This window comes from Choloepus didactylus, chromosome 17 (assembly GCF_015220235.1).
Source record: "Choloepus didactylus isolate mChoDid1 chromosome 17, mChoDid1.pri, whole genome shotgun sequence".
NCBI lineage: Eukaryota > Metazoa > Chordata > Mammalia > Pilosa > Megalonychidae > Choloepus > Choloepus didactylus.
Window position 1 is genome coordinate 218,053 of NC_051323.1, and position 12,493 is coordinate 230,545.

A 12,493-nucleotide genomic window follows, 5' to 3' on the forward strand; every position below is an offset into this window, starting at 1 on the left:
CCACAAGGGAGGCTTGTTCCAGTTCCTCAGAGTCCCAGGGAAAAATTTGGTAAGATGCCTAAATGTCCTTTATTCTGCTCCCCAAGTGTGCACTTTCCTGGTCTGCAATCATATGTCCCACTTCACCCAAAAAGCATTTTAGATGTCTCCCTGGGGGTGAACTTTCCTCCCCTGCAAGCAGATGGAGCTCAACAATAACTATACTGCTCAGCCCTATGAAGGCAGGCTATTTTTAGCTATTGGCACCAGAGGATGGCCTAGCCAGCCATGTGGGGTGGGTTAAAGCTGCCAGTGTTCCCAAAAAATCCAATTTTTTGGCCAAGGTCTCATACCACAGTAGATCGTATCCCATCTTGTCCCTTGTAGAATGGACCTCTGCTGCCCATTCAGTCTGGAGTTGCAAAGAAACAGAAGCTGGAGAAACAGATTCTTTCTGTCCTCAGGGTGGGGGATAGGATTCAGGAGCAATGTCTGAAGAAGTTACTCATGACCTCATCACAGCTTCTGCACCTCTCTGTTCTGCATTTTCTTGGGTTTTGCAGAACCCTTCCCCCAATCTCCAGAGTCCCAGTTCCATTATTGCAGGCAATTTTGGCCTGTCCCCTAGTTCTTTTTCTGGGAAAAAGTGAGCCCAGCCTCCACCTTTCCAGCCATCTTGGATCTTCATCTTCATCAAAAAGTTAGTCTTCTATACAAGAAATCCCTCCCTTTTTTTTTTTTTTTTCATGATGAATTCTGTAAAATTTTATTTTCTCAATTCTGGTTTTTCTCAAAACTAAAATGGAAACAAGATGTGAGTTTTGGTCTCTTAAATAGCAATCAGTTATTCACTTATTCCAGAACACAGAAACATTAAACATGCCATCAATTAGTATGTTATTACTATTATAAGTCCAAAATAATAAAATAGTAATAATTATAATCATGACTCATTTTATATGTTCCTGAATTTATTTTATCAACCCAGAGAAAGTTCATGTTAGCTAGACAATAGAACCTCTGAAGAAGGCTGAGGGAAAGGTGAACTGAGGAAACCCATGACAAGCAGTTCTTCACCTCTGTTGAGCACTAAGACCAGGAGGTTGCCAAAATACCACGGGACTGCCAAAGAAATCACAACCTGCTTGCTGGCTTGTGCTATGATTTCTCAAAGCCCCTTCCAGTTAGGACTGAAATGCACAACTACTGAAGACTATGTCTCATGCTATCAGTCCTCTCTTTGTCCTGATTAATCTATTCCATCTTTTAAGGAGCAACAGGGAAGAGGAATAAACACAATCAAACCATGTTCTTAGAAAGTGCAAAGTTAAATTGTCCTGAGTTATAACTGTCTGCTTAATACAGTGTTCTCATCTAAGAACCATCTCATAATTTATTTAAAGAATGACACAGCTGAGAGAGATATTTAGGAAGACATTTCCAGGCAGAGCTGAATTTAAATCACCCTCCAAATACAAGTCTGTCCTTTTCTTTATTGAAATATTTTATCTGGATTTACATGAAAATTAATCAATTGATTTTACCAAATGACTGTGACATATCAATTCTACTGCCTCTAATAGAGTCAATAATTTTATAAATTAAGGTGATTATAAAGTCATTTGTAAAAACAGCATCAACTGAGACTTTCTTGCACTTATTACTAATCCATTATAAACAAATAACAATCTTAAAAACAAAAATTCTAGAATAAGTACAGTTAAACCAGTACAGACACAAAAGTACAAGGAGTTCATTGGTAATGCTATACCAAATGGATAAAAAGTAAAATTGATTTTATACTGTAAAGTTATACAAGTAAATAATAAAGCTCCTTTCATTTTTTCTTGCATACATGCTTAGATTTCTCATATAAATAACAGAATGCTCCATTTCATGCACTTCAATAGGATAAACCCCTTAGAAAAAGACTGAAAAGACTTGATAATCAACTCCCAAATTTTATGCATCTTTCATCTTTTATCAATTTCCTGACATTTAACATAAGCAGCAAAGTATTTTCAGTAAATTTAGCACTTAGGTCTAGAAAATGTCTTCAAGACCCCTGGCAAGTTACATATATTCCATGTTGTTTTTGGTTTCCCATCTCTTCTTTGCTTCAAACCCCCATGCAAGTTTCTTCTTTTTCTGAACAACCTGTGAATTTTCAGCAGCCTTCTTGGCTTTTACAAAATTGTGGCAGGCAACAGCTTTGGCAATTTTTACACCAAGCTCTCGAGTAGCTAGCTGGTTGCTGAGTTCCTCGGCTTTCTCAATATTCCACTCTTCCACAGCCTGGTCTATGCTCTTTTCAAGACCTGACTTCTCAATTTTTTTCTTTTTTACAGGGGGGTCAAACCTTTCATTGACTCCAAAATACTGAGTGAGTTCCTTCCACTGGATTTCATTTGGTAAGTGTTCACTATGAGATGTCTCTCCATTGTTCAATTTATCTTTCCTGGAGTGTTTTCTTTTTTTCCTCCTGAATCTTGAGGCTGAGTTTTCCTGTTCTGAATGTTTTTTATGCAATTCTTGAAATTTATTCCACATATTTAATGAAATTCCAGATGGACACTCTTCATATGCATTTACATTTGCCTCTGTTTCAGTTTTTGGTCCATTTGTAGGGAACTCTAAGATTTCTAATTTTCTAGTGGCCTGATATTCTTTATCTTCCTGTAAGTTAAATCCAGAGTTCTCTACTATGGCTTCATCTTCAGAGTTTGACTCAACATCACTTTCATTTAGGCCAGGAGGTAGCAGCCCACTCCACATCTTTTCTTTTTTTGCAGATTTGGTTCAGTCTCAACAGTTGTTGATTCTGTGAAACATCCTCACCAAAATATTCTCTCAGTTTATTAAGAGGAAAGGCTCTGGCATCTAACGGCTCCAACTGGAATCTTGACTCCACCACCCACTAGTGACATGAGGAAATCATTTAGTGTATCTGACTGTCAGTTTCTTCATCAGTTAGTCACTGGCCACCCAGCAGCCATCTTAAGACCCCTCCCTCTTTTCACAGTCCATCTCCTCATCATCTAAAATCATTTTTATCTGTTCCATCTTGAAAATAACCTCTTCTGAATCAATTTTCTCTCAACTTACTGATCTCCTTTTCTTATCTTGACAAACTGAGAAAGGAAGAAATGTCACAGCCAATGAAGAAAATGAAAAAGTTGATGGAGATAGAGAATCTGGAACAATTAAACTTAGTACCTTCCAAGTTTTTTGGCATACTTAGACAAGCAATGATTTACTCATAAATGAATCTTGCTTACATCACCATTGATCTCCCTACAAGTAAATCCTTATATGGAATTAAGGAATTGAACCAGGACCTCATTTTCATAATTTTATTTCTCTTCACTGTGCTAGTTTGGATGTATTATGTCCCTCAAAATGCCATGTTCTTTGATGCATTCTTGTGGAAGCAGACATCTTAGTGTTGATTAAGTTGGAATCTATTGATTGAGTGTTTCCATGGAGATGTGACTCAATCAAATGTGGGCAAGATGGTTGTTTGGATAATTTCCAGGGAGGTGTTACCCCAGCCATTCAGGGTGGGACTTAATTAAATCACTGGATCCACAGCTGGCAAACAGAAGGAGCTAGAGGTGCAAGTTATGGAGACATGTAGAAGATGGCCATTGAAAGCAGAGTTTTGCCAATGCTTTGGAGGTACTAGCCTGGAATCTGCCCCCACGATGCTGACAAAGAGACACTTTGGAGAACACCATTTTGAAACACAACCTGAGAGCAGCTAAGAGTGATATTTTGAAGAACTGCTACAGACTAGAGAGTAACATCCTGAGAGAAAGCCATTTTGAAACCAGAACTCCAGAGCAGATGTCAACCATGTGCCTTCCCAGCTAACAGAGGTTTTCCAGACAACATTAACCATCATCCAGTGAAGGAACCCAATTTTTGATGCCTTACCTTGGAAACTTTATGGTCTTAAGACTGTAACTATGTACTCAAATAAACCCCTAATTATAAAAGCCAATCCATTTCTGGTATTTAGCATTCTGGCAGCATTAGTAAATGAGAACACTCACTTTCTCTGACATCTTAGCCTACTGACTTCAAATTACTCTAGTGACTTCTTCTCCTAGTGCTCTGAAAATAGACATAAAAATTTAAAAAATGGCCCAACTCATATTTCATCTTGAGATTTCATCACTAGTCCATCTGGACTACTCCATAAATAAAAGTTTCTCCATGCCTTCTCATGATCACGCATTCTCAATTTCCCCTCACTTTTAATAAAAACATTTACATCCCAGTCATTTCCTAGTCTTTATATCCTGAATCTCCCTATTCACTAATACACAATATTGAAATTAGGCCAATGAATAACATGCTGATGGCCTTTAGGCTTTCAAGTGGAAGGAAGATCTGCAAGTCTTCCACTATAAATCAAAAGCTAGACATTAAGTATATCGAGGTAGTCTGGTTGAATGTTGAGATAAGCTGAAATCTAGGCCTTGTGAACCAAATGATTAAGCAAGTTGTGAATGCAATGGAAAGTTCTTGTAGGAAATTAAGCATAGTACTCAAGTGAACACACAAATTAAAAGACTGTGAAAATGCTTTATTGCTAATATGGAGAACGTTTTACTGGTCAGGAGAGTGGCACAAGCCAGCCACAATATTCCCTTAGGCTGAAGCCTAAACCAGAGCAAATTCCAAACTTTCTTCAATTCCCTGAAGGCCGTGAGAGGAGAAAAAGCTGAAGAAATGTTGGTTTTCCTTTCTAGCACAAGTTGGTTCATGAGGTTTAAAGAGAGAAGCCATATTCATATGTGCAAGGTGAAGCAACAAATGCTGATGTAGATGCTGCAGCAGGTTACCCAGAATATCTAGCTAACATTTTTGATGGATGTGGCCTCTCCTAACAATGGATTTTCAATGTAGATCATACAGCTTTCTATTGGATGAAGATGCCATCCATGGCTTTCATAGATGGAGAGGAGAAGTTAATGCTTAGTTTCAAAGCTTCAAAAGACAGAATTACTCTCTCATTAGGGGCTAATGTAACTGGTAGCTTTACTTTGTGGCCAATGTTTATTTACCATTCTGAAAATCCTAGGGCCCTTAGAGAATTATGCTAGATCTGCTCTGCCTCTGCTCTATAAATGACAGATGGGAGAGCTCATCCCTTTACATATGGTTTACCAAATACAGGCATACCTCAAAGATATTTCACGTTTCATTCCATACCACCACAATAAAAAGCAAATATTGCAATAAAGTGAGTCACAAAAGTTATTTGGTTTAGCAGAGCATAAAAATTATTTTATATTATACTGCAGTCTATAGAGTATACAATAGCATGATGTCTGAAAAATGCACACAACTTCATTAAAATGTGACCCAAAGACACAAAGTGAACATGTTGTTGGAAATATGATAGAAATAGACCTGCTTAATATAGGGCTTCCAAAATTGTTCAATTTTTTTTTAAAAAAAATGCAATTAAAATAGGAGTGAGATAAAATGTAGTGGGAAAACTGAAGTATGACTGTATTTTAAGCCCACTGTAAAGACCTACTGCTCAGAGAAAAAATATTCCATTCAAAATATTACTGCTCATTGACAATATATCTGGTCTCTGAGGAGCTCTGATGGAGCTGTGTGAGATTAATGTTGTTTTCATGCCTGCTAACATAACACCAAGTCTGCAGCCCATGGATCAAGGAGCAGCTTCAATTTTCAAGTCTTATTTATAAAAAATGATTTCATCAGGGTATAGCTGCCATAGATAGCGATTTTTCTGATGAACCTGTGCAAACTTAATGGAAAACCTTCTGGAAAGTATTCACCATTCTAGACACCATTAAGAATAGTGTTATTTGGGGGAGGGGATTAAAATATAAATACTAAAAATTGTTTAGAAGTTGATTCAAACCACATGGATGACTTTGAGAGATTCAAGACTTCAGTGGAGAAAGTAACTGCAGATGTGGTAGAAATAGTAAAGGAACTAGAGTTAGATTGGGAACCTAAAGATGTGACAGAATTGCTCCAATTTCATGACCAAACTTGAATGGATGAGGAGTTGCTTCTTATGGGTAGGCAAAGAAAGTGATCTCTTCAGATGGGATTTACTCCTGGTAAAGATGCTGTGAATATTGTTAAAATGATAACAGTGGATTTAGAATATTATACCTACTTAGTTAATAAAGCAGTGGCAGAATTTGGAAGGATTAACTCCTCTTTTGAGAGATCTACTGTGGTTAAAATGCTACCAAACAGCATCACATGCTACAGATAAAACTTTCATGAAAGGAAGAATCAATCAATGTGGCCCCTTCATTATTTAAGTAATCTTCAGTAATCAGCACCCTTATTAGTCAGCAGTCATTAGCACTGGGGTAAGACCCTCCACCAGCAAAAAGATTACACCTCACTGCAAGCTCAGATGATGGTTAGCATATTTAGCAAGAAAATATTTTTAAATTAAGGAATGTATATTTTTAAAGAAATAATGCTATTGATCACTTAACAGACCACACTATAGTGGAAATTTAAATTTTATATGCACTGGAAAAGAAAAACAATCATGTGGCTTGCTTTATGATGATGGTCTGGACTCCAACCCCCAATACCTGTGAGGAAAGCCTATATAGTTGCATTTCAAGTAGAAAATTTCCAGAAGAATGCACAAGAAATAATTACAGTGTTTACCTCTAGACTAAAATTCAGACTGGGGGTCTGAATGGGGGAATATTTATTTTGCATTACATATTTCTTTATAAAACTAGAAGTAAATGAGGCTCTTTATTGGTTAGAATAAAGATAAGAGAAATAAAGTACAGGAAAATTGCTAGTACACTACTGTTTGTAGAGGGATTTCTAATCCATTATGTCCTCTGCACACAACATCCTGTAAAGGAGGCAGGGCAGAGACTGTCACTCCTATGTTAAGGTTTTGGATGGCAGTGCCATCATAGACATGAATGCAGGCATCTACTGCAGTTTCCTTAGACCCTCAGCCTCTTTCCATGCATACAATGCACCTCACTCTGCCCTTTAGTTGTCTATGAGTTTCCCCAAATACATCTCTGAAAACTCACAGCCACTTGTAGGCTAGGGAGGGAAGAACAAGCAAATGCCTACACAAAGCAGAGCAATGGGATCAACAGTTTCCAGACCATGCACAAGGTCTGGGGAGAAGAAGGAAGATAGAAAAGGTAATGAGAGAATGAAAGAGGGAGAACAGTGTGAGAAAGAAGCATCAGATGGCTAAAATTCTACTGGTACCTGCATGGAAAAGAACCCACATATTTCAAGCTCTCCTTCCTTCCCTCACTGCTGTGCTTGAGACATAAGTTCCTGGTTCCCTTGCCCAATAATCTTTGATATTCCCTTGAGCCAATTTATCTGTAAGAAGCTCAGTAGTATTCTCCCAGTAAGATTTTCCCTGAGTAGAACAGGTTTTGAGACCCAATAGATGAGTTTTGTGTGTAAAGAAAATAACAGGGTCTCTAAGTCAGAAGGAATTGGCCTGCTGCCAGTTCCTTGAGCAGTTGTTCAATCATGCTAAATTTCTGCTTTCTCTGCTTGAAAAAATGGAGGTGGCAGTGCTTAAGCCTCAGGATTGTGGAGAAAATCAAGTGAAGACTCTAAGCACAATGTCTAGCACTTATGGACTCAATTTTTATATTTCCTTTTTTCCCTACCAATTGATGTGTTTGTTCCTGTACTTGCTGTATTATTCTTGTACCCATATTGGGCACCATGGGCTTTGCTTGGGAACTATGAGAGAAGCCTGGCAGAATCTTACCTGGATGAAAACACAAAAATGACTCCAAGAACCATCTTACTTAGAAAAAGACAAAATGTGGAACAGAGAGATCATCCATGTCATGCAGGCAGCAAATAGTTTCCAGACATGAAATAGAAAAGAATCATATGATGGCCTCCAAAAGTAAGCCTAAAATTGTATTTTGAAAGATGGGAACTCACATAAGGAAACTCTGAGTAGAATAGAACACATTCTTTAATACAGAGCTTGGGTAAATTAAATTTTCCTTATTTTTCTATAGCATTTTAGCCATGAACACATGGTAGATGCTGTTTCCTGCATAGTTCTGTCTGTTGATGCTAACGTTATCATTCTAAAGTAAGTTACAGGGACAGAAAATTATTGAATATACAAATTATAGGTAGCCACCACTATCCTTGAGAAACTCCAATATTGGAACTTTGAAAGCCAATTGCTTAAGAGTGGTGTCCCAACCCCAAATGCACAGCAACCAGGCACAAGTTTTAGTAATTATGACAACAAAACACATAAAAAAATAAAACATATAGACATATTTGTCTTTTTAAAAATTTAAAATTTGTGATTATATTGGAGCACCATCAAGAAAATGTAAAGACAACTTACACAGTGGAAGAACATACTTGCAAATCATAAATCTGATGAGATTTATAGAATATATTGAAAACACCTGAAACTCAACAGTTAAACAAAAACTAACCCACTTAAAAATGTGGGGAAATATCTGATAGACATTTCTCCAAAGAGGATACACAAGTGGCCAATAAATATATAAAAATTTGTCCAACTTCATACATAGTCAGGGAAAGGCAATCAAATCCATGATAAAAACCCATTTTACTCCCTGTGACAGTTAATTTTACATGTTACCTTGGCAAGGTTTTGGTGTCCACTTGTCTTGTCAAACACTGGTGTAAATTTTACTATGGTAGTAACTTTGTAGAAAGGATTTATATCTATAATCAGTCAACCTTAAATAAAGATTACCCTCCATGATGTGAGTGGGCCTCATCCAAACAGTCATAGGTCTTGACATTAAGAATTGATGATTCCAGAGATCAACTCTTACCTGAATTTCCAGCATCCTAGTACATTAAGGAATTCAGACTCAAGACTTGAATATCATTTTTATTAGAAATTCCCTCCTTGGCTGGCCTTGCAGAGTCCTGATTTGTCTGCCTCATGCACACACACACACAAACATATATATATATATATCCTGTTAGTTCTCTTTCTCTGGAGAACCCTGATTAACATACACCAGTGGGATGGCTACCATTAACAAGAACTGATAAATCTTGGTGAGTATGTAGAGTGTTCCAACTGTCATAACTTCTGTTGGAAGCATAAAAGAAGGAAGTCACTTTGGCTAACACTCTGTCAGTTCTTCAAAAAGTTAAATGTACAGTCACCTTATGACCCAGCAATTCTACCCAAATGAAATGAAATTTACCCAAGTGAAATGAAAATGTATCTCCACAAAACACTTGTTCATTAATGTAAATAGTAGCATTAAACATAACAGGTCAAAAAATAAACAGTATAGATGTCCTTCAACTGATGAATGGATTAAAAAATTTGGCATATCAATACAATGGAATATTATTGGCTTTTAAAATAAATGATGTATTGATGCAAGCTACATCAATGAACTAGAAAGCATTATGTTAAGTAGAACAAGCTAGACACAAAGCTGTATATTGCATGATCCCTTATATGAAATGACAAAAATAGGCAAATACATACAGGAAATCAGTATAGTTGTGGTTGTCTAGGAAAGAAAGATTCCAGTGGAAATGCAGAGTACTATTGGTTATGAGGTTTCCTTCTGGGGTGATAGTGATCAAAATGTTCTAAAATTTGAGAGAGATTTGGGAAAGATTCCCGTCTTCCCATAAGCTTAAATTAAACCATCTTTTCCTCTTCAGCCAGGTTCAGTGTGGCTTTTATTAGCTGCACTGAGGAAAAAACCCATATTTGGGGAGTGCTCCCTCTTCAGGTTGGCAACCATGAAGGTATGAAAACATCTGAATGACATGATGCTAGTTGGATTCCTGGACCTCTAAAGTAAGACACTTGTGAGTCTCAGCTCTATGACCAAGAAAGACACTTTTCTCTGAGAGTTGGATAGGAGATTCTCTTGCCCTGGACATCCAGGACCCCAACAGCAGCTGGCTGTGGAGGAAAACAGGTTTGGTGAGTGAGTGTGGATGTCTTGTGAGCATGGGCAGGACTTGTTTTCTTTCATTTGTGGGCCCTGCTTCTTTCTTCTTCAGTGACACAAATTCCTGACAGAGCTGTAAGCAGGAGATGGCACTTGGTTTGGGCAATTGGTGGCTGTAAATTCTTGGAAAGCTGTTTCTGGATGGTGCTTGGAGAAATATCCATTGAGTTTTGGTTTTGATAGAAGCAGCCCCTGGCATTAAGGGAGGTTACTGAATTTCATTCCTAGTTTTACTTGACTGCTCAATGGCACATAAATTTATGCCATAGCTGTTTTTGGAGGATGTATCCACAAGCATAGAGGAATAGTCATTGAAACTTGGTCATCTAAAACTTGGTGTGATGTTTAGGTTCATGTGTCATCTTTGCCAGGTGGTGGTACCCAGCTGTCTGGTCAAGCAAGCACTGGCCTAACCATTGTTGTGAGGATGTTTGTGGTTGGTTAATAAGCCAACAGGCTGGTATATTAAATCATCAGTCAATTGGCTGCAGCTGTGACTGATGACAGCAATGAAGGGCATGTCTTCCACAATGAGAGAATGCAGTTGGCTGAATTTAATCCAATCAGTTGAAGACTTTTAAGTGAGATGGATAGAGGGCTTTCACTTTTTCTTCCTCAACTGCCCAGTGAAGTATTTCCTGAGGACTTTGTTGAAGTTGTCAGTTCATTTCCTGAGTTCATTGAATACATTCATCAAAGTTGCCAGTTCATTTCCTGAGGAGTTCATTAAACATCTTCACTGGAGTTGCTAGCTTGCTGCCTGCTGTACAGAATTTGGGCTCATGCATACTCACAGTTCTGTGAGACAGTTTTATAAATCTTATATTCATATATATCTCTCATTGATTCTGTTTTCCTATTAGTTGTAACTAATACAACTTGGTACCCGGAGTGGTTCTTGAGAAACAGAATCTTAAAATGGGCTTTTACAATTTGTTTCTACTCTGATTAGATACAAAGGCACTAATGACCATTTCCAGTAATCAAGAGGGTACCAACAGTCCATGGTGTGAGTTGGCAAAGGAGATACACAAAATAGCACCATTTGATTCTTCTAATCATACTTTTGTATGAATCAAGGCTCTGGGTGACAGTGTTTTTGACACCTTCACAGAGTTTTGCAGAATTGTGAGGTATAATGATGTAGGCTGGCTGCTCTTAGATACATTGGATAAAGTATTAAGAGAAAGGGATGGATAGGATTCTGGGAAGATGGCAGCATAGAAAGAAGTGGAAGACTTAGTCTCCCCCAGAACAATTCATAAATGAACAAAAAACCAGTAAATAACCTGGAATGGTAGTGGGGAGACAAACATGACAGTACACTCAACTTCCACTGACATGAATTGGGAGGAATGCCTGAGATCACAACATAAAATCTGTCAGTAAAATTGTGGACCTGCGCTGAGAGCCAAGAACCTAGAGCTGGGAGCCCCTCCCTCACAGAAGCTGCACTGTACACTTTCTCAGCCCAGCTCCAAGTGAGCTTTTAATAATAACTGCTCAATACAGACAGTGAATTCTCAACAAGCAGACAGAGGCTTTTGGTGACAACTGACCTTGGGAGATTTGGGGGAAATATTCTGTCTCTTGCTCTCTGTGGAGAAAACCTCAGCTGTTCTCAGCCAACAAGGCACTGCAGTAAAGACAGCCTCACACATTCTGCATTCTGAAATGAGCTGAGAGCCCCGTGGCACAGCCAAGTGGCCCAGGGCTTCCCTAGAGGGATGGTGCACACTGTTGATGTAGCACAGCATTTTCTCTCAGCTGAGGGAGGCTCACAGCTGGGAGGGGGGATCCACTTGGAGAACCCAGGGGTGCTATACCAAGTCCAGTGGTTTATGGAACACTGAGAGAGAGCTGCCCTTCCTCCCTGGCCACCCGTGCATGTGCCCCACATTCAGGGCGGGCAACTCCAGCAGCATGCCCAGGCTGAGCTCTCCAACTGAACACACAAGAATCATTTCCCCTCACTACACAAGAACTGTCTGGAGGGATATAGGTGGCTCACAGACACCATCTGCTGGTTACTTAGAGAAAGTGTACATCACCATACCATGTCTCTGAAAAATTAGATTGATATCCTTTTTTTTTGTTACAACTTGAAAGAACCCTATCAAGCAAAACAAATGCCAAGAGGCCAAAAACAACAGAAAATCTTAATGCATATGATAAAACCAGATGATATGGAGAATCTAGGTCCAAACACACAAATCAAGATTTTGGAAGAAATGTTATATCTCACAAATTTAATTAAAGAACTACAATAAAAGAATGAAAACATGGCAAAGGATTTAAAGGACATCAAGAGGACCATGGCCCAGGTTATAAGCACCATAAAAAAGACCCTAGAGGAGCACAAAGAAGACAATGCGAGGGTAAATAAAAAAATAGAGATCTTATGGAAATAAAAGAAACTGTTGGCCAAATTAAAAAGACTCTGGATATTCACAATACAAGACTAGAGGAAGCTGAACAACATCTCAGTGTCCTAGAAATCCACA

At 38.3% G+C, this 12,493-nt stretch overlaps 1 protein-coding gene across 1 annotated transcript; it reads right to left on the minus strand.

Annotated features, from left to right (window-relative positions):
* Positions 1–2,038: 2,038 nt before the first annotated feature.
* Positions 2,039–2,775, minus strand: LOC119512866 (protein FAM204A-like). Its single transcript, XM_037807640.1, has one exon. It carries the CDS (start codon positions 2,752–2,754, stop codon positions 2,053–2,055), a length of 702 nt encoding a protein of 233 aa, XP_037663568.1. The 5' UTR covers positions 2,755–2,775; the 3' UTR covers positions 2,039–2,052.
* Between the last annotated feature and the right edge of the window lie 9,718 nt (positions 2,776–12,493).

What these genes read in the sequence shown, in the direction of transcription:
- LOC119512866 (XM_037807640.1), bottom strand. Translation starts at nt 2,754, where the DNA reads ATGTGGAGTGGGCTGCTACCTCCTGGCCTAAATGAAAGTGATGTTGAG.